A 26787-nucleotide genomic window follows, 5' to 3' on the forward strand; every position below is an offset into this window, starting at 1 on the left:
CCGAGGGGCGGCCGTGGGGCCGTGGGAGCACGCAGGAGCGCGGAGGCCAGCCGTCCACCCAGAGCCGCCAAGGCCACCGCCGAACCGTGTCCCTAAGCACCGCATCGAGGTTGTCTTAAACGCTTCCAGGGCTGGTGCTTCCGCCACCTCCCTGGCAGCCCGTTCCAATCCTTCACCACCCTCTCAGAGCGGACATTTTTCCTCATCTCCCATCCAACCTCCCCTGGCACAGCTTGAGGCCTTTTCCTCTTGTCCTGTAACTTGTTACCTGGGCGAAGAGACCGACCCCACCTGCCTACAGCCTCCTGTCAGGCAGCTGTAGAGAGCGATAAGGTCCCCCCTCAGCCTCCTCCTCTCCAGGCTGAGCACCCCCAGTTCCCGCAGCCGCTCCCCATCAGACTTGTGCTCCAGCCCCTTCCCCAGCCCCGTTGCCCATCTCTGGACACGCTCCAGCACCCCTACATCCCTCTTGCAGTGAGGGGCCCAGAACTGAACCCAGCATTCGAGGTGCGGCCTCACCAGTGCCCAGTACAGGGGGACGGTCACTGCCCTTGTCCTGCTGGCCGCTCTGTTTCTGGTACAAGCCAGGATGTTATTTGCCTTCTTGGCCACCTGGGCAAAAAATATGGAATGTTTCACCAATTTGTATGCCATCCTTGCACAGGTGGGGTCATGCAACCCCTGCTCAGAGCAGGGGGCTCTGAGCCGTGCCAGGCACCTTCAGGTGTCCCCCAGGAATGGAGGCTCGTATTGCAGCTTGCACCCATCGCCTCTGGTCCTCTTATGGGGCACTGCTGAGACGAGACTGGCTCCATCTGCACTATGTTGTTTGCACACACTCTTAGGATCCCCCTGAGCTACCTCTTCTCCAGGCTGAGCAGTCCCAGCTCTCAGCACATACGTCCCCACCCTGTCAGACAGACACCCCAAGCCCTTAATCTATCTAGCGCCATGTGCAGTGGCATTTTCCCCACCCAAAGTGTTTGGTCACCACTGCCATATCCCAAATCACTTTTTGTGGGAGTCAGTGGGGTGCCTTCATCTTTAGTAACCCTTAATTCATTTGCACCCTTATATTCTTCCAGTTGCTTCCTGAACATCTGTAAGCCTGGAGCATCCTCAGCCCCCTCAGACCAGGAGTTACACAGGTGCCTGTCCACCCCCTAAAGAGCCAACTCCTGTGCTGTGCTTTGCATGTAGCACTCCCCTAGCTCATACTACTTCTGCCAAAAGGGACAAATCACTCCCTTCTCCACCCAACTCTCTTTTTATAAAACCACTATCCTACCTGCTTTCAGTTGTTCTTTCTGTTTTTCCAAGCTGAAATCATTCTTCATATGGAAACTGTTCTACAACACCGATTCCCTTTCTTGTGCTTTCTGTGCTGTTCTGCTGCTGCTGCGTCCTCTCCTGCATGGCACCAGGGGATGTGACTCATGCCACATTCGAGATGCAGGTGCCCCAGACATTTACGTAATGGTATGAAGCTTTTCTGTTTGCTCTGTTCTTAATTCCTACTGATTCCTAATATTCTGTTGCCTTTCTGCCCACTAAAAAGCACTGGAGATAATGTTGTCGTTAAAATATTACAAATAAGATCCCACTTCCAAGATGCTTAGACAGTATGAAGCACATACATCTAGGATTGCTTTTTTCCACAAGTACTACTGTAAAAGTATCAGTACTAAATTTTCTCTTTTATTTTTCACCAGTTTTTCATGATACACGTACTTACGATTGTCACTCAACTTGGTCACCCTTTTTCACACCACTTACAGAAAACAGTGAAGAGCAGGGGTCCTTGCAGCACACCATGAGTGACTTTCAACATGAAACCTGGCTACTTTTTCCTATCTTTTAACCAGCTATTTAACCACCGTGGGCCCTTCCTCTCATCCCATGGTGATTTCATTTCCCTAAGAAGCTTTAACTAAGGACTTTCTCAAATGTCTTATGGAAATGTAAGCAGGCTCTGTTCATCCAGACCTCTAATCTATACATTGAGTCCTTCAAAAACCTTGCTGAAGCACAATTTTCTTTAAGAAGAAAATAAAAAAAAAAAATCTGTTTTGTTCCTTTGGCCACTTTTCTGGGTTTTTTTAGAACAGTTTCAGCCAGCTTGCGTTGTGTGGGTATCAGAGTTGCTTATTCCTCCAGAAAGTTTTTAAAGGTTGTTTTTGCATTTGTCCCCTTCCAAGCTTTTGTCACTTGTACAGTTCCCAACTGCTACCCAAGCTCCTAATCCAGACTTTTCACACTCGAGAGCCTGTAGCACTCCGTGGACAGCACGGCTGCCCTGGTGACTCGTTCATTTTATTCTTGTGTTCATTTTGTTGCTTTAGTCTGTTCTCATCAGTGCTTCAGGCCAACACAGATGCTGTCCTTCAATACAGGTGTCGGGGCACAGCTGACCACAGCACCGTGTCCTGAACCAGGCAGGAAATGATAAAATCAATGCTTGATGCTTGCTGTGATGCTTCATGCTCTCTGTGGCAGGCTGTGTCAACTGGGCAAGCAGTGGTGATGTCCTGAGGCCCTGAGGACCTTTGGAGGCTTCGTTCTTGTTTCACAGCTGTCATCCAGCTAAGAAGCATGCCAGATGAACTGAACTGTTCCAGAAGGTTCATAGAAATAACCACATTTTTATTATCATTGTAATTGCTTTGGCTGGCTAGGTTCTATGGTCAAAAGTTATCTATGATTCTGCTTCTAAAAAGTCAAAGACATTAGCTACTCTCAAAGGAAAGTACCAAACAATTTCCTTTATTAACAGTGTATGTTGAAGTGAAAGGCTTTAATTTTGTATGTATACAGAGAGCAAATGTCCTGCACAGAGACAGATAGTGGTTTTGCACAGAACAGGAGACCACAATTTTAAGGTTTACAAACCAGAATGATGAAAGGGCTTAGAGTATCTGTTTTTGTCAGCTCAAAGGGAAGATTTAGAGGAGTCTGAAAGTGTTTATTGCTATGGTATAACTCCTCTTTGGGCTCAGTCCTGCAGTTCTGCCGCACTTGTGTGGTGGCTCTTAAATGACTGGGGAAAACAAAGAACTGATAAATAACTGAGAAACATCAAAGAAACTTGAACATATTGGTTAACCGGACATCAATCCAGGACACTATTAAGCTGCAATAAGAGTGATGAGCAGTAAAGTTTCCTACAGTTGAACATAATTCCAAACACAGAAGTGGAAAAAAAATAAAATCCCAGCAACCTGAATTTACATTCAAAACCAAATTTGGATAAATAGTCTCACAGATGTGTTTGTTCTGGAGTTCCTCTGCCAGAGCTGTAGCTGATGTGAGCAGGCAAGAATGAGTGCTATCTAATTAAAAATGAGCTAGAAACATTCAAGTATCAATAAACGTGGCCTGATTCTGCCTGTCTTCCTCGCAGAGCACAAAGATCAGCCTCCTGGTGGCTTCATTACAGGTAGGGAGTGAGGTGCTACTCAGTGCAAAGAATCAGGACCACAAGGAACAGCAATTACAAAGTTAACTAATGTTCTAAGAGGGTGCTCAGGGCTAGATTTTTAAAGGGATTAACAAAAGCTTTTAGAAACTATCATCAGGGGACTGCTGAAGTCCATCAGGTGCTAAAATATACTGGTAGGTCCCTAAATGCCTTTAAAAATCTGTCCCTGGTGCACAGTTTCCTCCTTTAACAGGGCAAAAAAAAAGGAGAATCGTTTAAATATTGGTGAATTCATTGAGCCTGACTTTGGGAAACCGTGAGGACTTCCAGATTAACACCTGTTCCTTCAGAAGCCAGCATGCTTTAAAAGTCCCTGGTCGTATTTATTCCCTAGCGTGAGTCCCGTGTTTCTGCCCAGAGCACATGGATGCCGTGCTGCCCGCTCCTCACTCCATGGATATCCTGTGCAGCCAGTGTGGATGCCATGAGGTGTGCTGCTCTGCTTGGCTGCCAAATTTGATCTTGGGTAAAGCTCAACTGAACTCCAGAGAAGTGGAAATGGTGATGGGTGGTATGTGACTCTTGGAGACGAACCTTAGAGCTCATATTCACTCTTGTGAGCTCTGGCTATGGGGTAGGACTATCAGCATATATCTTGTTCCAGTTTTATTAGCAGCATGTCATGAAATCCAGTGCAGCTCTGTACATGATGCTAAAAGCGAGGATTTACAGGGGATCTGTAAGAAATGCACTTTTGTCATGCAGCGCCATGTAACGGATCCTGTTTCCTTGGCGAGTGATGAGGCAGAAGACAATTAATACTGTTGATAGAAGAACAAGTCCAATGAAAAAAAAGGCTGCAAGTATCAGGCTGGCTTCTCCAGGACTCAGAGGTTTGCCCCAAAAATTGCCCCATTTGCTGTCGTAATCTGTTAAAAGATAAGTAGTTCATGAGAAACCTATGCATGCATCGAGATTTTTAAATGACATTTTAAAAAATCCTTACCCTTTGCAGTGGTTCTGTTTTTTGCAGTACTTGTATCATATGCTCCAGTTGTGAGTTCTCCTTCTGAAGGAGCTTCCCACTCTGCAGAGAGAGAAACAGCATAATGAAGTTGAAAGCCTTAATAAATACTTTTTTCTCTTCTGCAAAAGTAGTGTTGATTTTATTTGATTATTTCTACCTTGTTGATCTAAACAGAAATCTCGATTAGATCAGCACAGCTACTGTTCTGTGGGCAACATCCCCCTTCTCTATAGGCATCTCTGTTACTTCACTGCCCACTGTAGTAATGGGACAGGGGGCAACAGTTTTAAACTGAAAAAGGGTAGATCTAGATTAGATATTGGGAAGAAATTCTTTACTGTGAGGGTGCTGAGAAGTGGAGCAGGTTGCCCAGAGAAAGTTTACAACCCATCCCTGGAAGTGTTCAAGGCCCGGTTGGATAAGGCTTTGAGCAACCTGGTCTAGTGGAAGGTGTCCCTGCCCATGGCAGAGGTGTTGGAACTATGTCATCTTCAGAGTTCCCTTCCAACACAAACCATTCTGTGAATCTATGATTCAGTTATGCATTTGCTTGTTCCTTGGAAGTTTCACAGACTGCATGAATACGTGGTAAAAATAAATTCCCCTTATCCAAGGAAGGAGTATTTTGGCTACATTAGGCATTACTTTTCTCATCCTGCTGCTACAGGGTTACAGGTAAGAGATGTGCTTTCTGGCACCGTTGCAACCCCTGTAGAAGAGTGTAGCAAGCACAGTGGGGACCCAGGCAGGAGATGCTGGATCCAGATGTTTAGTGAAATTATGTCATGTGGAGAGGCTCCCAAAGCATTTTTGGCTTCACTCACAAGTGGTGGAAGGGACCAGCACCACTCAAAAAGTTTGCCAACTTTTCTTAGTCAAAGGATCGCCTATATCTTGGACAGGATGAACAATAATTTTTGGAGCTTCTTGTATCTCAGCTGGTCTCTGCCTGTGCAGGAAGGAACTCAAATAGATCTGGCAGCTGGCAGTGATTGCAGGGTGGAACCAGCACCATGACAGGCTGCAGGCCCTCCCTCACATCACGTGGCAGCAAGGCAGAAAAATAGCTTTGCAGTTGTTTTCTGCTCCACCTGCAGATGACTAATGGTCCACAGGCCACAGGCTGCTACTGTCTTAGATGGGCTCTTGCAAACATCAGCTGTTTTTAAGTTGCAGAGCACAGCAAAGATTACCGACTTTGCCATATAACTAGGGGTGTTTGTCCTGTCCCTAGATGATGCTAACTGGCCATGGCAGTAATGCACAGGTACTTCCCACCGGCATGCAGGGTGCAGTGGTGATGTTAGCTCTCTTCCTTTCCTCCCTGCCTTCCATCCGCTCTGCTGTGATAACACCTCGGAGGCCTCAGACGTGTTTCTGATACTGCACCTGATTTATTGATGGTGTAGGTTGTCTCCATGCCAGCATGGATATGATCAGCTACGTGGCAATGCAGAAGCCATGTTCCAGGGTTTTCTGCTACCAGTTCAACTGTCTGGAAAGTCCCAGGAAAAAGGTCATATACGTCTCCTCTGTGGTCCTTATCTGTCTGTGGCAAGACAAAACCAGCATCATGAGGGTTGTGCCTCAAATACCCCCCTACAGGCACTGAAATATTCCAGTTAGACTTTCAGCTCCTCAAGGCAGATCAAATGCTTCTTGTTACACATTTCTAGTGAGCCTCATCCAAGGAAACTAAAGTCTGTGGGCACCCGTCATTTAATCAACTAATTAATTAACAACAGAAGACCCCTCCTGAGGACTTCAAGTGCTGGTTAAGCACAGGCGTTTCTTTGAAAGACAGATTTTTTAAACAGTCCTGCCAGTAGCAAGCTGTCACAACATAAAAGCATACTCTAAGCAGACATAACTCTCTCTGATTTCCTCCCTGTATCTTCCCTTATACCCCAGGGTAAAAATGTACTTTAACCCACCTAACCATGTCCCCTAATAGTGACATTTGTTCACGTTCATAACAGGCTCAGAACAACAGAAGCTTTGCAAGAATCTCATTCTGTATTTCCTTCATATGCAAAACTCCCACTGACCCCAGCATCAGTCCAGAGCTCCAAGCCCAAGCTGAAAAACCAGGATAGAACCCAGACTACTTTGCAGAAATTTTTCATCACACAACAAAGGTTTTACTTTCACTAATTTTACCAACCTTGAAGATGAAGGTCTGCGCATGGAAGTGAACTGTATGTATGTCCACTTCATTGCCCATTCCTATCAAATACCAGTTTGTCCTATCACCTTCATTCATTGTTAGGCCCAGGAGACTGTTATAAATCTTCCCGTTGATAGCTGGAAGAATGACAAAATAGGACTAATTGATAACTGGACATGGTATGGGTGATGATAACTTCTACTTCAGGCACCTTGTCTCTCTGGGGAGAAGGGGGTGCCCAGGCAGAAAGGGGACAGGCATGTGTGGCCAGGGCAAGGGCTCTCCATAGCGACCACTGCCATTGCAGGGAGACTGTCCCATTTTTGTTTCAGTCTTCAAATCACGTAAGTGAATAGCAGCACTTTTTTCTGTCTTAAAAAAGCATCAGGTAGGTTTTTTACTGGTTGAGATCAAACTCTTGAATGTCGAGAAGCTGCATGGAAAAAGAGGGAATAGAGTTGCCTAAAATGGGTACCATCTGTAGAAAGAGATGTTTGCTTTACCAGGGCTGTTCCTGCTCCTATCCAGTCTTTTCTGTTTGGCTCCTGGGCTGGTTGCTACTACAGCCACAGTTTTGAAATAACATCCTTAACGCTCCTACAGAACAAACCTGCAAGGAACGCAGCTCACAAATGACAAGGGAATTCTGGCAGGGCAGCCTCTTCCCAAGAGTAAAAGATTAAATGATCTAGTTAGAAAAATATGTATCTTGGCTGGGTGTCATGAAATCTTTTTGTTTCCAGAGTTGCAGTTTATGAAGCTGTCACACGGTTGGGTAATTGCAGGCTGAGTCCAATGTCTTCCTAAAAGGGCTTTGAAAAATAAACTACCATCCCCTTGGCTGCTGTCACTTGAGTCCTACATACCATGCATGCAGTTGCCTTCTACGAAGTTCTCAGTGAAATTAAAATCATCAGGATTCTTATGAAGGTATGTTTCAATATTTTCTTTCAAGTACCAGGATTCATTTTCATCGAACACCATAAACAGAAGAGTAAATTCACGATCAATGTCTTTCCTTAGGCCTCTCTCATCTAGAATTCCTTTTCTGCAAACTACAAGAGGCCCAATCAGACCACTGTACGTGTCCTGAAATAAAAAAAATATATGTGTTACAAATTTTCACTTCACTCAGTTATGAAATAGATACAAATTAACTACAGATTAAATAAAGATGAAATTCTATTTTCCTATCAGATGAGAAAAAAAATTACTGTCTGATTGGAGATATCTTTCTTTTTCACTACAAGCACCTATGTTAATGTACCAAAGCAATGTTTTGCCTTCACTCAAAATCCCTTCAACTATTCTTTATGGAGGGAATCACATTACTATGATGTATCCCTAGGGATTTCAGTAGATTAAGTTACCCAGGCATGTGCAACCGTAATCAAAGAAGACAAAGCATCTATAAATTGTTCCCCTAACTTGTGATCCTCACACAAATGTGAAGGAGGATCCTTTCAGAAACATTATGCAAGGCAGGACGCTTTAGCCAAAGCAATGCAATCTTTAATGACCATTTCTTGGTTACCTTTACAAAATTCACTGTTGAATAATAAACCCAAGTGATACAGTTTGGATCTGTTTTACCAGGGCCGGATCGTTCTGGGACATTCCACCTGTAGGTGTTTATTTCCCCTGAAACAGAGAGAACAATTTTACCAAGAGCAGCATCCCACAGATGGAAGTTTGGAGACAGGACTCTTCATCTTTCTCTTTGAGCAAAACTTGTAGCAGATCAATGATCTTGGATGCTGATGTTTAAGGGCAGTTGAAGATGCTGGGAGTCAAGCTCCAGAAAATGTTTCTTGGACTTTCTCAGCTGAAAAGGGCACAAAGATGAGGCAGTTGCCACTGGGATTTTGCACAGTGCTGCAGCAGTGGATCAGCTCTGGGCCAGGAGAGGAGAGCTGAGTACATACCAGCCTGCGGACTGGGAGCAACAGGAGGGTCCTTTCATCTTCCACTAAGCCACTTCTCTCAGCAACTACCAGAGGACCCCTGCCCATCCCAAAAGCTATCACCTCTGCCATGTCCTCCCTGAGCAGAGATTCCCTGACCTCTGATTTAAAAAACCAGAACAATCTGATGGAGAAATTATCTATTTGGGTGAGGGTCAGTTCTCTGCACTGAACACAAACACATCTATGTTCAGATTAACTGTCTATGCTGTGTTTCCCTGCTTTGTTGTTTTGGGGGGTTTTTTTGTTAGTATTTCAGGGGAAGGTAGGAGACCAAGATGTGGTCAACACCTTGCCCTTTTAAGCGGTGAAGAAGTGTTGAGCCAGGCAGTCCCTGGCCCAAAAGTCTTTCAGGGTGACAAAAGCCAAGAACAGCTGGGGGCATGTTACAAGTCAGGAGAAAACAAGGAAATCACAGAACTCTTGGTCGTGCTCTTAGTACAGACACAACCCAACAGCTGCCAACAGCAGCTGGCATCAGAGCAAAGGAGAGTTTTCAATCTTAAAATGGTTGTGAAGTGACCGAGCATAGTTTTATGTCACTGAGCCACTACACTATTTTGCTGGATCATGCAATAGTGGGTTTTATTGTATAACAATAACTCCAAAAAAAGAAATGGTGACTCTCAAATATCATGCTATATGAGATGAGTCTCATGAACGTTGTAATATTGCAACAGGACAAGCATGTTCTGTTCATTACAGCATGGATTTACACACTTTAGCAGAGATCAGAAAGGCTTTCAAGGCACAATACTACACTAATACGACAGAAAACACTAACAAGAAATCTCGGAGGCATTCATGCCATGGAGACATACACTAGGGAAGAGTTTGTTATCTACCTGTATCTAACCTTCACGTCATCACTCCTTTTTAGAGGGTGTGATGTGAGAAGAGAGTCTGGCCATGATCCTCCACCACTTCCTTGCTTTTTACTCATCACTTCAGCACATTTGGAAGCTTTAGATGGAAAAATCTCCACTCTACTTAAAATCTGAGACACTTCAAATGGCATCAAAGACATATCTTTGAAATGCAAATGAAGCATAAGCCCTGAAAAGACTGATAAACAAGAGGAAAATGGATATTTTCTCCCTTTTTGCTGCTGGGTAAATGGAGGAATGGACAGGGAGAGGACAAAGCTGTGGTAGCTGAGAGCTGTTTTGGGTTAGGCTTCTATGGATCTGCTCTCTGCATCTCTTTACCATGCCACCCACAGTCCCTTCAGGAGCTGGCAGTGCTATCAGGAGCACAATTTAGCAGGACATAAATCAGATTGATGACTTGTTCAGGATTTAGTAGAACTAGACGGGCTCTGGGAAGCTTGGGGAGAGTAGTCCAGCCTGATCCAGGATCAGGCAGCAAGGATTTCTAGATGATGGTGATGGGGACTAAAGTGTCCCAGAATTATGCTTGATTTGAAAGACTCGTGTTCTGTGTTAACTGCTGCTTCCAAAATCCTAAGGAAAAGTTTGTCCTTAGATCTTGCTGAAGAGTACTTGCCTTTGTCTTACTGTCAAACGCAGAAACCTTTCCTTGTCTAACTCATTCCAAGCCTGCTCCCATGTGGACACAGGAGACATGACAGTAGTGTTTCCAGTGCTACACCTCAACTGTTAACAAAACGGCATCAACATCATGGAGCAAATAAAAAACCCCAAGGGAATCATATAAATCACCTCTTTTTTTCTTTCTTTTTTTTTTTTTTTTTTCATATATTAATCACAGGTCAAACTCCAGCAAAGCAGATGCTGGCTCACATTTGGCCATTAATTTCTGTGTGATTGTACTGTATTGATAGAGTTGTTTACAGGAAAAACATTTCAACTTGCAAATGTCTCTTGCAAAAAAAAGATTTAGTGCATCAGATTTTCTTTTCATTTAGTTTTTCACTGAAGCTCACAAAAACTGTGAAAAAAGTTGCATGGGTGGTGGAAAAGAAAGGCATGTACGTTTTATATTTACTATAATGCCAGGATTTGAGTCTGACTTCCTACTAAAATATAAAACCCAACATAAAAATTGAAGTACAAACATTTTGACAGGTATTTTTCTATATGAAAAATTTCAGTGCTTTGAGAACTATTTTCCACTGTTTTCCTTACTGGAAACTGAGGCATACTGGGTAAACTTTTCCAAAGACTTTTAATTCACACGACATCTACCTTTTGCATTTAATGCATCGGCTCTGAATGCAAATGCCAGTTCTGTGTAGATTGAAAGAGAGTCAGAGTTAATATTGCCAACTGCAACTCTACCACTGAGTTTCTCAGTTTTTAAAACATTGTGAGAGTTTCAGTCTGGAGCCAAATGCAGTGCTGGCTTACACTTCCCTCGCCATGGTTAGGGACCTGCTTCGGCCTTTTTTGGAGATTGTCCAGTGATACTACATTCCTCTTTCTATGCCTGATAGGAACAAAGGCTCATTCTCTGCCCAAACATGCTCACTTGTTCAAGAACCTACTTGTATAACAACACAGAATTGTATCTGAATAAACATTGAGCTTACTATGCCAGTAAGAACATACAGGTATGTGTAAACTCGACAAAGGGATTATCATTCATATGTTAATATGCTTTTATATACAGCCTTTGTAGCTCAAGAAAAAAAAACACAAAAACAAAAACCAAAGAGCCTTACCGGGGAGAGTAAGTGGTGTCTCAGGTTGTTCTTCACAACCCACTTCTTCTATACCGTGTGCGCTTATGGAATAAGGCCTGCTGGCTTTGTTCTTAAATACGATCAGTACAGAGTCACCAACCTCAGCATGGAGTAATGGCCCTAAATTAAAATGGAAGATGCTGGTGATTAATGCTGCTTTTCTGAATTTAACAGACTCTCAATAGCTTGGCCTAAGAGAGGAGCCAAGGTCTTTCTCAAAACCCTTGGGCTTTTATTGTTCTTCCAGCAAAGCAATCAAAATTGGTTTGTTATCTGGGCTGATGAAAAAGTTCCATATATATATAAATAATCTTTTTTCTTTTCAGTCAATAATTGTTCTCTCCGGAGACAGGTCTTGGACAGCTTGGTTTTAGGGAAACCTCTTGTGGATGATTTTTGCATCTTTGAAAATTCTATTTCTTAACTATTTTTTTTTACTTTTGTACTGCAAAAAAGGAAATGACAAATATATTCCTAGAGAGTGGTGGCTACTTTATGACCAGTTGTTGCCTGCTTCTCACCCCATAAAAAAAAACATAAGCTGATGGTTATTTTATGACACGCATAAAATTTTGTCTTGCCCAGTTTCAGACACAAATCCAGCCCTTAATATTGACTTAATCTGCCCACAAGAGTCTCCTGCACATTGCATGCTCTGAATTTAAGGTGAATCCTGGAATTGCCCTTTTGGCATCCTTTCTGATAGTACTCTTTGGAAATTCCTTATACATGTTTGAGAATGAATTCTCTAACTTGGAAAAAATCTTTACACTCAGAAATTATACAAATTGGTTGTAAAATCACTGATAACCTGGAATTCATATTCCTTGTTTTCCATGTTAACAAAGCTGGAAAAACTTAGTTCTTGGAAAGCAATCCTCTCACTTATCAAGCTTAATCTGTGAGCTGAGAGCTACTTGCCCAGGATTTCCAGGTGCTCCTCCTCCTCTGCCCTCACTTTGCGCTGCGTGAAGTTGCCATTTGTGTACTCCCTGTAAACCACCTTCTTGTATTTTGAACCAATCAGATCTTCTGCTTGGCTCAGGAAAATGTGCCCGTAGCTGCAAAATAAAAGGGAAAAAATTAAAAGCACTAAACTTTATAGGTCTAAAGGCTAGTAACTGTTTTGTTATTCACAATAGATGTAATAAGAATATATGTCTTGGTCTGATGTGCTGGTTCATGTGAAGACCTGGATGCTGCAAGAGATTTAAACCAGCAATAAACGTGATAATCCTCACTAAATGAACACCTTCTTCAAAGAGGTAAAGTTGAGGATATGTTGCGCTCACCACAAACCTTTGGGAACACAAATCCTTCACCAGACCTGTCAGAGCACAGGTGAAGTTCAAGCTATGAGTGGATTTGATGGTTTGACCACTCTCGCCAGCTGCATCCTCCACTCCCATAAAAAATACTGCCTTTCTCTGTAAACCTGAATCCTCTTACCATGATGGCTGCTTCCCTATCTTGGTTATTAGCCACAGGAAGATGATAACCAAAGCCTAGCCCTGTGAAAGGAAATGCCATCATCTGAGATAAGAGGGGCCTGCTTTACCCTGTCCTCCTGCTGCTATGTACTGCACAGGGCTGGATGTTCTCCCCTTGTGAAGATAAAGAGAGAAATTGATTGTCACTTCTGCATCTGGCACAGGATGCTTTTTTGTGCCCTCCAGGTTTGTGCAGTCACCCACAATTTGTTGCTACTCCTGTGGGAACTCGGAGGATTGACTCGCCAGCAGAGGACACTCACCACCAGCTACATAGGAGAGTGTTCACCCTCTTCTGAGAGCAGCTCAGTCTTCTGGCAGTTCATTCCCAAGGTGCCCTTGGCAGGGAAACCGCAAGGCTGGCTGACAACATACTAAATAAAAGCAAAAAATTGCCCCAGGAATACTGCTTACTGTAATAATATACTGTGTGTGCAACAGAAGCCTTTGACAATACTGGAGTTAGTATTTTCTTTAAACATGCTTCACCACTTGTGACTCTTCAGGTATATTATCTACTGACTCCACCATACTCTTCCTCTTTACAGGGTGCAGTTTCCCAGCCACTTTTCTAAAGTTTATTTTAAAAATATGTTCCTTGATCCTTTTTGTTTCCACCAAAGGGGTCTCCAAGACCTCCTTACCCAATATGATCTGGAACGTGTATCTTTTGCACATGCTTTTTACTTCTTAGCACAGCGCAACATAGATGTGATTCACTTGCAGTGGTTACTATGTTCTGACTTTTCTAGGGGAGCCAGGGGCTACTGCATTGCAGTGAAGCAGGCTCAGCACCTCCCTAGCACACCTGCACTGCTTGCAGGGGCTCACGTCTGGGACAGGTACATAGGTTTCTTCTCTAGGAAAACCACAACACTGGGATGGGGAGACTGGGGAGAGTGAGGAAGGAAGAAGAGGGGGTTGGAGGACATCATTGTAGGGTTGAGCCAGGGCTGGAAGCCACACATGTATTTAGGGACTTGGAAGGCTTCTTGGGTTCAACAGCATTACAGTACACTCTGAGATGAAAACATTCCAAAATGATGCCTATGAGCTACTTTAGTCTGAGAGGCTGTCGCTTTGTAAACACTTTTTTGTTGTTGTTGTTAGAAAGTGCCTCCTAAGAAGTACCAGACTGGCTTCATGGAAGGATGCTCCAGTTTCCCCTCCATTATAAGTATGCTTCATGCCCACAAACAGTTTTTTGCTTTGGGTACCTTTCTTCATTGCTGCTGACATTGTAAATCTTTGGTGCCAAGCTCTTATTTGATGCATAGTCCCACTCCACCTCCTCCGCAGCGACGTAATAGATCCTCATGGCTCCGTGCTGCTGCTGGGCTCGGGTGGTGTTACGGCAGCTACTGACCTCATAGAGATGTTTCATTCCACCAACAAAGTGATCAAAAGTCCTGCAAACCACTTTGAATGTGCCTGGAAAGGAAAGCACATGAAATTTAGACATTTTTAAAAACTTTGAAAAACAGCTTGGCAAATTAGGTCCTGCGCTTTGTACATCCCTGATCTGTCCTCAGACAAACCTGATCTGTGATGCTATATGGAAAGTCAAGAAAAGGAATGCTTATATAGGATCATAGAATTGTTTAGGTTGGAAAAGACTTTTAAGACCATTGAGTCAAACCATTGACCCAGCACTACCAAGTCCACCACTAAATCATGTCCCTAAGCAACACATCTACACATATTTTAAATACCTCCAGGCACGATGGTTCAACCACCTCCCTGGGCAGCCTGTTCCAGGGCTTGACAAGCCTTTCAGTGAAGACATATTTCCTAACAGCCAGACTAAACCTCTTCTGGCACAACTTGAGTCCATTTCCTCTTGTCCTGTCACTTGTTACTTGGGAGAAGAGACCAACAGCCACCTTGCTACAGCCCCTTTCAGGCAGCTGTAAAGAGTGTTAAGGTCTCCCCTCAGCCTCCCTTCCTCCAGGCTAAAAAAACCCAGTTCCCTCAGCTGCTTCTCATCAGACTTGTGCTCCAGACCCTTCACCAGCTTTGCTGCCTTTCTCTGGACACGCTCCAGCATCACATTGGTCCTCTTGTAGAGAGGGACCCACAAGTGAACCCAGCATTTGAGGTGCAGCCTCCACAGTGCTGAGTACAGGGGCACAATCAGTGCCCTTGTCTTGCTGGCCACACTATCTGCCACGATACCTTGTACCTTGTACGACACCTCACAACATCCTTATAGTCCTCCTGAGTGGCTTGCCCCTTCCTCCAGAGGTCAAAAACCTCTCCTTTTTTCCCTGAGTGCCAGGCAAAGCTCCCTGTTCAGCCGGGCCGGTCTTCTGCCCCGCTGGCTCCTCTTTCAGCACATGGGGACAGCCTGCCTCTGTGCCTTTAGGGTTTCCTTCTTGAAACACGCCCAGTCTTCCTGGGCTCCTTGGCCCTTCAGGGCTGCCCCCCAAGGGACTCTCTCAACCAGGCTCCTAAACAGGCCAAAGTCTGCCCCCCAGAAGTCCAAGGTAGCAGTTCTGCTGATCCCCCCTCCTTACTTCTCTGAGAACCTAAAACTCTATCAATTTCATGATCGCTGTGCCCAAGGGCCTCCAACCATCACCTCACCCACAAGTCTTTCTCTGTGCACAAACAACAGGTCTGTCGGGCAGAGAGAGGATGGGGAACCCCCGCCCTGCGCCCCCCCCAGCCCACCCACCGCCCCCGGAGCTCTGTCCCGAGGCGGAGCAGTTCCCCGCCCCGGCGCTGCCCCGAGCCGCCCGGGCCTGGCACGGAGCAGGGCACGGCCGGCAGCCCGGCACCGGGGTGGCTGAGTGTTCCCACCAGAGCCCAGCCGGGGCAGCTGCCCCGGGCCCGCTGGGCGCAGAGCTCGGAGAGGCCGCGGCCTTCTGCTGGGGGGACACCGCTGCTGCCCGGGGGAGCTGGCAGAGCTCCGGCGCCCCTCCCACACCAGCTGCCGTGCCAGGCCCGTCTGCCCGCCCTGCTGCCCGCGCTGCTGGTCGCTGGTGCTCCCCAGGGCTTCTTGTGTGGGTGGGGGGACGCTTGGCTGCCATTGCTCCTGGCCACGCACAGGTTCCATCAGCTGCTGTAGCGTCAGCTGTGGGCTCCTGGCAGCTCTCGGCTCCTCCGAGGTTCCCTCAGTGCGGGAAACCCGCTGTGCAATGCACTGGTGTGCTCCGCTGCCGACCCTGCCGGCTCTGCAGCCGCTCGCCTCAGAAAAAATTAAGAGGACTGAAGGAGAAACTAGTTGATAAAATGGATATGCACCAATCATTTCCTTTAGTCACCATGTGCTCAATGGTGTCAAGACGTAAGAGGGTGGGGATTCAGGCTGTCGTCACACACTCAAGAGTAAACATGTGTAGAAGAATGGCTGCAGAAGCGTGGCCTTAGAATCTCTGAAGATCTGCACAATCCAGGCCTGGTATTAGAATAGGCCTGTAATCAGAATTGTGCTGAAGTTGCTGTGCTGAAGTTAACAAGAAAGGTAGCCTTGAGCTATTCTTGAATCCTGAGACCAAGTAATTATGTTGTGCCAACAGGCCGTGGCTGTAGCAAGCTACAGCTGCTGGGAAAGCAGGTGCAGGGCCAAGAAAGATAGGGAGCGGTATGGGAAAATAGGGAGTAACAAACTACAAGGCTGAAGCACAGCAACACAATTAGCTACATGGATAGAATGCTTATTTTAGTCATGATAATTAGGGGTGTGAGAACCGCGCGCGTTTAGAGACTGCTAACCAATTATATTTCTGCTTTACGAATATGCATGTGTATCGGTTCTATATAAGTAGTGTTAGCAACTAATAAAGTTGAGCAAGATGCATAACTCATATTGAGCGTCTTCTTGACTCCGGCGAACCCTTCTTCCAACAAACATGCACATAAGACACTGCAGGGTTGTAGCCTGTAACTCCTACATTACAACAAGCCCTTCAGCTCAAAGCAATATGTGAATCCAGACACAAATGGAGATCCGCAAGTCAGCAAGTGACTTTTTGCTCCAGAGGAAACACTAGCCTGCTCCATCTTTGCTCAAGAATCTCCAGAAATTACTTCTAACTATCTGAGTTAGATTAGCTTAGCCAAGGGAGCTCTGAAAAGCAATTCACTAGATGTCTGGCAGCAGGAACGCAGCCTTGCCAGTCAGCTTTCACGAGTGCTGCCCTGTCTGCAGATGTGCCCACAGGCAGCACGAGAAAACACAGGAGGAGTGTGCATTACGAACACTGATAAAGGCATAGAGAAACAGGATGTGTGTTTCAGAGATGCTGTTTCCTTGTCCCTGAGCACAGAGCCCTGGTGCCAGCCTTGGGTGCATGAGACTCTCCACTGAGTCCCTGCAGCTCTCTGGTGTAATCAGGCTAATGGAGGCCTCTTAGAGACTTTACAATACGGCTACAGACCTGTTATACAAGAATACAAACAGAAAGATGCTGCTTATAACCATTTGTTTATATGCACCTATATGGTATAAAAAAGATTGAGTTAAATTGCACCTTTCTGACCCTTTACTCTCTCTCCATGAAAGGCCAAATCACCATGGGCCAGGTTTTTTGTAGCTCTGATTGTCAAAGGCTGCAGTGATGGTGGGAGCATCTTTTGGCATGTCTGTGGGCAGATTTTAATGTTTGTGCTCTCCTTCCCATTTACTCAAGTAGAAGCTGACCACAATGTAGTCCTGCATAGCTCCACCTGCTAGCACCTGCTGAAGGAGGAAAACACTTTCACGTCTACTTTGTATGTGAGTCAGTGATAGAACCAAAATTAGAAGCATAGCTCTGTCCAGACTGGAACTTAGTTCATGCCTTGGGCTTCTAGGGCAAAATTGATGAAAAGGGTAAAATAACATGCAATTAAAGAAAATCACATATGTTGTTGAATGTAAAGATATGATAATTCACTCAATTTCCTTTATTGCCAGTAGAAGGTTAGCTGGCAAAAATCAATAAGCCCCTAGAATATATTGTTTAGTGTGAGTCCTGCAGTGCAGTTTCATGACAGACGATGGAAATGTATGGGATGGAAAAGGTGAAAATGCATGTACACATTGCCAACAGGTATTTCTATCAGGTGCTCTGGCCAAGGATGGCCCTTGGCGTAGCCTTGCACAACTCTGATGACTCTTGATTTAAACAGTTGCACAAATGTTAAGAAAAGTAACGTTGCATCCTTTGTCATAAAGCTTATCTGGTGTTTCCAACAAACAATTCACACTCTGAGTCTGAAGAAACTATCGTTTATCGTAAAAAAAAAGGGGAGGGGCGGGGTTTGTAGAGGAGTTATAGAGGACTGAATGAAAAGTTTATTTGTATATCGTTGGATTGTACATGAGAATTAAAAGTATCCTTAATGTATATGATTCTGAAGAAACTCCTGAAGACTACTATTGAAAAACTATTACTGAAGTCATAAATACCTTAAATGATGCTGACTGTCTACATGTCAGTGGATTTTATCTTTGCCAAAAAAGCCTGTTTTTAGAGTTATGGAAATTCTGTGAGCATCCCATTAGCTGTCTCTGCCTGCTCCTCTGCCTATCCCAAAGTCTTCAAAGCCTTCACTCCTTGGTGCACACACAGATTTGTTTTATAGCACCTTCCAGAAAAGTAGCCCATCCTGAATTCTGAGCTACGCCAGGTCCCCATGGTCTCTACACTTTCAGGCTCCCTCGTGCAGAGCAAAGAATCTCACCAACTGTTATTTTGGCTGCCTGATTTCTGTATGTGCCACACCGCCAAGATAAGTTCATGAACGTACCCACGTGGTCTGGCTGCATCAGCGCTGTTCCTGATAAATGAGGAAACAAGGCCAGCCCATCCCTCGTCGTCCCTCTCAGGTCAATGGTGTTTCCTTGAAACTGAACTCCGTGCATGTCGTAGTGACTGCCCAGTCCGATGAGGTGCCAGGAGACCTTGTCATCCTTGCACATGGCCAGGCCTGGCAGATTACCGAACAAGTAGCCGTTGACAGCTGGAGGAGAAAGAAAGAGCTCGGTTGGCAACAGGTCGATGGAAACTCAACACAGAGCTTCTTACTACCTTCCTGGAAGACACTCGTGACTCAGCAAGTTGCAGTATTAATTAAAGAGGCATTTTGTGAAGCAAAGGTGGCACTGGATGACACCAAATTAATATCTAAATGCTATGCATATAAACTCTGAACTTCTACCTTTTCTTTTAGCCTATAAAATCTTGCAGTGATGTAGCATTTCTGTTCCGAGCTTTTCAGGGTGCCTCACAGACACCGGTTAAGTGTGTAAATTAGGTACCTCCCTTCAGCCTGGAGAATGCATAACTAGATCATTAAGGCCACAGAGTGGGCCATAAAGAGTCCAAGTCATAAATTCAGTTCTGACAGAGCCTTTTTATGTGATTTTGACCTTTGATTTCCACTTTTGCTTCCAAAATTTATCTCTTTCACAAGGGTTTTATGAGGCTTATCTCCCTATTCCTCAAATGCTCTCTATGATCACTGGGTGAAAGATATCATGGCAGAACAAAATTTTAGTATGAGATACTACCTCATAACAGAAGAATAAAATAGACGGGTCCAGAAAGCTCTGAGGTTCTCTAATAACGGATATTCTCAGTGTTATTCAGAAAATTAAAGCAAAGAGAGGTTATGTAATTTGCTCAAGTCTGTCATGTCAGGAATAACTTGGAGGAGGTCCACACTGAAGTAAGATACTTATATCCAGAGGTGATGTTTTAAAATATTATTGGCCATCTCTCTTTGCTTCTCCTCTTTCAGAGGTGGTTGCTACCCAGGTGCGAGCTGACTCAGCAGAGCAGGTGGACCTTCACTGTCTGAGTCAGTGCCAAGGCCAGCAGGGAAATTTAAATCACCGGTGAACATTGGTCTCTTCTGCAGTTGGTGTCTGACTCTGGCCTTATGTCTTTTTACAGACCCAAGTGTTGTATCTAAAAGCTACACTCTATTCCCTTACTCCAGGTGTAGTTGGTAGGTGGATGCATTCATTGTTAATGTGACTGGGGCTTCAAAATACACTCCAAGGGCATCAGGAGCTGGCCATAAGCTGACTGACAGCTTTCCATCTCACCCTCCAGTGCACTGTAGTCGGCTATGAATAATGATAAAATCTGCCAACTCATCTTCTTAATATGACTGAAGAAAAGGTATCATTAACAGATATTAGGTATTTCATACCATGCATTTTGTTAGATTCCTTGAAATCTGCATCATTTTCATCTACTTTTGAAGGGTCTCCAGTAAATGCTTCAATATTCTTGTTCAGATACCAGCTGTCATTCTCATCGAAGATTGAAAAGAGAAGGTAAAATTCTCTGTCTATTCCTTTCTGTAGACAAGAAGGAAGGCAAGAGATTAAAAAAAAAAAAGTCTATGCAGAATTACCAAAGTTAAAATAACATTTTTTTTAAACAAAGCTTTCTTTCCCCAAAAAATTGCAGCCACCTTCTTACTGTGCCCTTGCAGAGACAGGGATTGGCACTCTTCTATCAGCCACAAGAATAAATAAAGTGTCCATTACTTACAGAGGGTGGAAAGACTCATTCATTGCTAATAAGTGTGTGGAAAAGATGGAAAACCTAGGGACAAGCCAGCATAATGTGGATGACAGCGTTATCTTCCTAACCATCTCCTTTGGTCAGCTTTAACCTTGAGGAATGGCGTTTATTTAATCTCTTAAAACTGAGCTGGGAACTAGGCAAATTGGCCCATATGGGAAGCCCTCCTAGTGCATGACCCATTAGGGTCAAGCAGATGTCCATGTTGGTCACCTGCGTCCCGTCGTCATTCAGTGTGTTCTTCCGACAGACCAGCAAAGGCCCCACAAGGCCGGAGTTGGTGTCCTTGACAGCATCGGTGGCTGAGTAGTACAGATAGGTCAGGCATGGGGGATCACTCTCTGTTGGACCTCCATTTTCAGGCACCCTCCATTTGTATGTGAAGGTTTCACCTGGCTTAACATGGGCTCCTGGCTTCAGATAGCCTGCAGAGAGAAAATTGAGAAGCACCTAGGTTACAGGAAAATTTTCTCTTCCCGAACACAAGTGTTAGCTAGGAGTCAGACATAGCTGCTTGTTTCTATGAAGACAGTCCCCCTTGCAGCCACAGCTCAAGCACCATCCCATAGCCTGAGCACTTATGCCATGGGGACATCTCCAGACTGGAGTCCTGTGCCATAGGGACAACTGAGCCCATTCCCTGCAGAACAAGTTTAGCTGCTTCACCCAGACACATTCTGATGCTATCTGTATCATCTGGGTTTAGTCAAACAAGACATGCAGAGCTCATCCTTGTGCTTCAGTGGCTTCCTCTAGTGTTTGTTGCTTGCCTGCCTTGTTGTGAGATTCATCTGCAACATAAGCACAGACTCTGGCTTTTCATTAAACACCAACAAAGCAATTACATCAGCAAGTGGAGCTGCAGCTGTGGCTCTTTAGAAATTGAAACCAAAACTGATTCTGGTGTTTGTTTCTTTTTGATTTTATAGCAGCGCACAAGAACCTCTGTCAGAGTCCCCAGAGGGTGGCTGCTGTTACTCTTTTTTGGAAGTTACTCTTAAAGGATTTGGGCCATTGTCTCCTGCCAAGCCACAGGGTGGATATAGCACCACTCATGTAATTTAGCCCCTGTAAAAGAGTGTTGGTATCCACTCAGGGAGGACATACAAAAGAGCCTTGAAAGGAAAGTTGGGAAAAGGAGTCAGGTCTGCACCCTTTGTAGAAAAAATAAAAGTGCTAAGTAACCTTTCTGGTCTTTGCTATGAGGAAGATCAAATCAGAAATTTTGTTTAACACTTAGGCATTCATTGACTGGATTTTCTCAGCAGGGTCAGATGTGCCTTGCAGCAGCAGACTGCACCAATGTAATACTCCTCTATAATACTCCAAGAGCATCCTCTGAAAATTTAGACACAAGTGAAAATAGCAGGATTAGATATGAACACGTACTATTTGCTGCAAACTGCAATGCAGCGTCGAGTACTGCTTCAAGAGTATCTGATACTAGTGGGTTCATCCTGCAACAGTGTTCAATAAGAAGAATGTTGGAGTTAAAAACCCTCTGAGACTGGACAAGCGCCAAATGCAACATGGAAGAGTATTTCCTGAGAGCACAATTGAAAAAAAGGATGTCTGCAGATATCTGTAGGTATGTTTATGTACAGCATTTTCACATTAATAGGCTGCACTCAGGCAATGCACAGCCTTTACATGTATACATTTGTAGATAGATATGATTGAAATCCAAGACACAAAGGTTACAATGAGAGAAGAAGGGGCAGAAAGACTGCTGATGAATCTGGAGTCAGGTTCCTCTCCAAAGACCCAGACGGATGCAATACATACTGCTGCTGAATTGTAGGGTTTGGTTTGATTTTGCTCCACACCAACGCATGCAATGCTGATGGGTGCTCCTGCTGGGGACCGTTAAATGAAAGCACAACAGGACTGCAAGCAGAGGGAAGCTGCACTTCCATCGGGGAGCTACACCTGACATGGATGGCATGAAGACGTGTGCTCTTCAAGGTTGGACTCAAGCCAGTTATTTCATGATGCATTGGAGCCTGCTGGCAAATTTGTTGTGTTGCAAGGTCAGCAACTAGAGACAACAGAATTTAATAAAGCCTTTTGTATTGATTTTATTGTATGATGTTATGAGTTTTACCTGTTGACCTCATTCTTTTAGCACACTTCTCAAAAGAGGGATTATGTTCCATGAGTTTCTTTCTGATGTGTTGTAGTAGAAAGAAAGCAATTTAGACAACAAGAAACTTACCTTTCTTTTCAGTGTTGCGAATGCAGCAAAAACTTTTTAAGAGGCCACTATATTAGTTCTGTAGACACTGTGGGTGGGATTCAACTCACTTTACTTGAGCCACCTAAAGCTTAGTTCCTAACCCAAACTCTAGGCTTCTTCTGTAGTTGATGAAACACATCTCCAAAGGGTGACCTACTGTCTCCTAAAACAGGTGTTCAAAGTAAATGAGACTTCTTACCCTCTGAAGGATTTGCTTCTTGTCACTAACTGAAAAAGGTGCCTGCCAATTAAACATGATATTTAGCATGTTATGGTTAAACTTAGATGATAAAGATCCTGTCCTTGCACAAAATGAGAGGAAGACTTTGGCAAATGCTCCATTTCAGCGTTTACATATTTATGAGGATTAATAAGGATTATCGCTGCTTCATGTTCCAGGTCAATCATATCAAAGCTGCCTCCAACACTGACTATCCTGCCAGTGAAGCAACGGCAATGCCCGACCTGGATTAGAGAATCAAGAGTGAAGCAATGCAGGCCATGTGGATAGCTATATCCAAAGACTCAGCAGGAGCATCATACCAGATCTTAAGCTTCGTAATTCTGGAGCATGTCTAGACGAGATTCACTGACTGCAGGTGAGTGATATTAAATTAGAATTAATATAAATAGGATTGCGCCTATGACTTTTGCTCAACATGGACCTCAGCTAGTTTTAGATGCCTTGTCTGGCACATGTCCAAGGGGAAGAACCAGCACGTTGGCAGACTGGGGAGTCCCATGGGTTGTGACACACAGGGTAAACACAAACTAATCAAATCATCCCTTCTGTGCCTTAGCGTCCACAGAAAGGCTAAACCTGCAGAGCAACAGAAGATCCTTAGACTCAGGTATTCTGCATAGGATGATACAGCAGCACAGTCAAAACTCACCATCTAAGTAAGGAGCACCTTCCGACAGCTTGCTGAAGCTTACACCATGGGCCATGATGCTATAGCTTCTTTTGGCTTTGTTGGCAAAAGTAACTAGCACTGTATCTCCCACTTCAGCTTTTATAACGGGGCCTTAAAAAAAGAGAGTGAGGGAAGGTATTAGAAGAACTACCCTCTAACATATTTCCACCTAAACAAGAGAGGGCTGACTGGCAGCCGCATGCATATTCCCCTCTGGATCCAACTGGATCTGCATTCAGACCTGATGTAACGACAAGAGGGGAAAATATTCACTGTACCAAGTATTCCCAGGTGTTTCATGTCCTCTGACCAAATCTTCTTACTGAACGTTGCATCGGTATATTCCACATAGCGAACTTTCCAGTATTGCCCTCCTATTCTGTCAGTCCCTTGTGTGAAATATATTGCAGACTCACTGTGGAATTAACAAATCGGATTGGTTACTTAATTAAAGGTTCAGGAAGAAACTTTCATTTTGGATAAAGTTACTATTCCAGACACAGGAGAAATGATCCCCCACATTACTAGTTTGCATACAATTTTCTAGCAGACAAAGGGAGATATTACTGGTCTCAATTAGTTATAAATTAGTTAACAAATAGACATTCACTGTGCATTAGACTTTCAAGTGTTTAACCCCAATTTATTTAGGGAGACATCTCTGTGTCTGCTTACCTCTAACTGCCTTAGGGTAAGACCTGTGCCATTACCTGTGCACAACGTATTGCTAATCCTTGTTAGCTTTCCTGGGAAATACTATAATACAATTAATCTTCATCAGTAATAACAGGGGGGGCAGGAAATTTACCACTATGGCACCTCTGAGATACTCCAATTGTAAGTGTGAAAGCTGCCTGAGGAGTCTCGACGCAGGGTCATTAGCTCTATGGAACTTTGAGTAGCTCACCAGGGCTCACTTTCTCCATGGACTTAATGGATCAAGATAAGTGCTTCCAGAAGGCAACTCCAAGCATCGCAGTTATGAATCTAACAGCCCGACAAGGCTGTTTAAATCCATTTCCCCCTGCTCCTTTCAATTAAAATTAATAACAGTGCAGGACCCAGCCCTGGTGACTCACTGCAGAAGTCTCACCCAGACTCCTGAAATTAAAGCACAACAGGAGAGGACAAGAAAGCTTACCTGCCAGTGGCGTTTAAACCCTGCCCAGTGAATTTGTCATAACCGTCAGGTCCGTAATTCCAGAGTACTTCTTCAGCAGCGATATAGTATCTTCTCTTGTGACTCAGTGGTGAAGGCTGAGACAGGTTTTTTTGGCAGATCTGAACATCATATAGTGCCTCCATGCCACCTGGGAGGAGAAAGAGTCTGGACACAGTTCCTGGCTGGCTGCAAAGTCAGCAATCTCAGGAATACAAATGCACATTCAAAACTCTCTAGGAGCTATGTGGATTGGAAACAATTACTAGGGTAAATTTCTACTTTTAAAGACTTCCTCTGCCTGCACTGGGCCAGATGCTATCACCCTTCTCTTGCAAGGTGATACTTTATGCCACAGGTGAAACTCACTGACATCAAGGACACTCTTTATTGGTCTTATTTACTCAATTCCTTAATCTGGATAAGGATGGTAGAATGATTTTGGGGGCCAGAGCACCTCCTGAAGTATGCAAAATGGCATCATCTCCCCTTGACTTTCATTGAAATAGAGGCTGGTTATTACCACACTGAAGATGTTTGTTGCTTGCCAGAATCAGGTCTGTTTTGCCTGATGCAAATCCCAGTGAAGTCAATGTGCAAATTCTCAAAGTAAAAAATCTCCCAACTTGTCTCCGATATAGCAATTATGCATTGCCTGCTGCCATGAGATCTAGTTTATGCTGTGTGTTTTCCAGCTTTTGCACCACACAAATATCACAACATCACCATCAAATTCCTTCACATAAACGTTTCTGAAAATGCTGCCAATTTTTGTCTGATTTCTGTTAAGGAAAAACCCTATGAAGTGTTCGGCTGGCATGATTTTTCTTTATGGGTAAGTACTTATCTACCACAAAAAGCGATGATGAAGGCTCCTCTCATTGCTCATCAAAATCTCCGGTTTACATAGGAAGCGTGGAGTCAGCGCTGGGTCTAGCAAGCCTTCCTCACATGAATTACACAGCTAAGTCATTCCTACTACCTGAATATTTGGCCCAAGGCCCAGCATGTATAATTTCTACTGATGACTAAATTCATATTCATGATATTTATCTGGTGAAATAGTTCCAAAATTTTCAGTTAGTCACAAAAAAACTGTCCTGCTTCCCCTGGAAACATCTCTCAGTTTTCTTTTCCAGGCATAGTAGAGGCTTCTGAAAAGATCAGGGAGGTCTATAGCAGCGTACCTCGTAAGTGCTCATTAACCTGGCATGTTATGAGCCACCTCCCAGGGTTCCCGGGAGTCATCTCCGCTGTGATGAACGTTGCTGGGAACAGACCGACGACATCTGCCCTCTGGTCTCTGTTAGTGAATGTGTGGCCATAGAAATAGGCGGCGTGGATGTCTATTTCGCTTCCCATGCCAAACAAGTGCCAGGAAATGGAAGTGTCAGCACACATCTCCAGGACAGGGAGGTTGCCATAAATATAACCATTAATAGCTAAAAACAAAAGTATGAGATTTTATGAGAGGTGAAAGAGAAGTGCCAAGTGCCTCCGACCCCATTTCTAAGGTTGATCCTTTCCTGGCCCAGAAAAGAAACTGGCTGAATGTCCACGCTGAATAAGGCCCTCACAGGCTCCTTGATGAAGAGTAACATTTGAACATACAGCTTACAGCTCTGGATAATCAAATGGCCCAAATTCTTTGGTTGGGTCTGTGAAAAACTTCCTGGGGAATATCAAGATGTTGCAAAGGCCAAGTCATCACCACAAAGGCCTGATAATGAAGTTAATTTGTTCTGCAGCTATTGAGCATGTCTGAAATTTCTTTCCTCTTACTCTGAGTCATAAATATACCATTTTATGCCAGGCTTAAGCAATTTAGATTTGAAAATTCTATCAATCAAATCAGTCTAGTCAGCTCTCTCTGCCTCAGCTTCCACACCTGACATGAATGTGTGAGGACACCAGGAGAATGAGATTTATTTTAGCTCCTAGGCTCCATGGGACAACCAAAATACACCAGATCACCACACGGCACAAAGTACTGTTGGCCAATGGATCTCTGAAGGGCAGAAGTGGTTGTACCAGCCAACCCACCATCCACAAGGCCCTTTGAGAAATGCTGGACTCTCCCAATACACACATCTCAAAGTGCTCTGCAGCATACTTTTTTTCTTTTCACAGCTGGTCAAACAGTCACCAAATGGCTTAAATCTGTTGCCTAAGACAAAATGTTAAACAAGTGGCAGAGCTGGGCATGAAAGCTAAATCTTTC

The 26787-nt window shown here is 44.3% G+C and overlaps 1 protein-coding gene across 1 annotated transcript in view; it reads right to left on the reverse strand.

Moving 5' to 3' along the window:
* Nucleotides 1-2993: 2993 nt before the first annotated feature.
* HEPHL1 (hephaestin like 1) overlaps nt 2994-26787 on the reverse strand; it is a 36617-nt gene continuing 12823 nt past the window's right edge. The window contains exons 5-20 of the mRNA XM_005230564.3: nt 25754-26008; nt 24549-24717; nt 23686-23822; nt 23387-23518; nt 20471-20682; nt 19878-20028; nt 18468-18680; nt 13949-14162; nt 12163-12302; nt 11221-11361; nt 8147-8253; nt 7479-7701; nt 6610-6749; nt 5835-5994; nt 4425-4505; nt 2994-4347 (exon numbers count right to left, since the gene is read on the reverse strand). Of these exons, the coding sequence (XP_005230621.2) occupies nt 4145-4347; nt 4425-4505; nt 5835-5994; nt 6610-6749; nt 7479-7701; nt 8147-8253; nt 11221-11361; nt 12163-12302; nt 13949-14162; nt 18468-18680; nt 19878-20028; nt 20471-20682; nt 23387-23518; nt 23686-23822; nt 24549-24717; nt 25754-26008 (2678 nt within the window). The 3' untranslated portion in view covers nt 2994-4144. The remainder of the gene's footprint in view (nt 4348-4424; nt 4506-5834; nt 5995-6609; nt 6750-7478; nt 7702-8146; nt 8254-11220; nt 11362-12162; nt 12303-13948; nt 14163-18467; nt 18681-19877; nt 20029-20470; nt 20683-23386; nt 23519-23685; nt 23823-24548; nt 24718-25753; nt 26009-26787) is intronic.

This window comes from Falco peregrinus, chromosome 4 (assembly GCF_023634155.1).
Source record: "Falco peregrinus isolate bFalPer1 chromosome 4, bFalPer1.pri, whole genome shotgun sequence".
In the NCBI taxonomy this organism is placed as follows: Eukaryota; Metazoa; Chordata; class Aves; order Falconiformes; family Falconidae; genus Falco; species Falco peregrinus.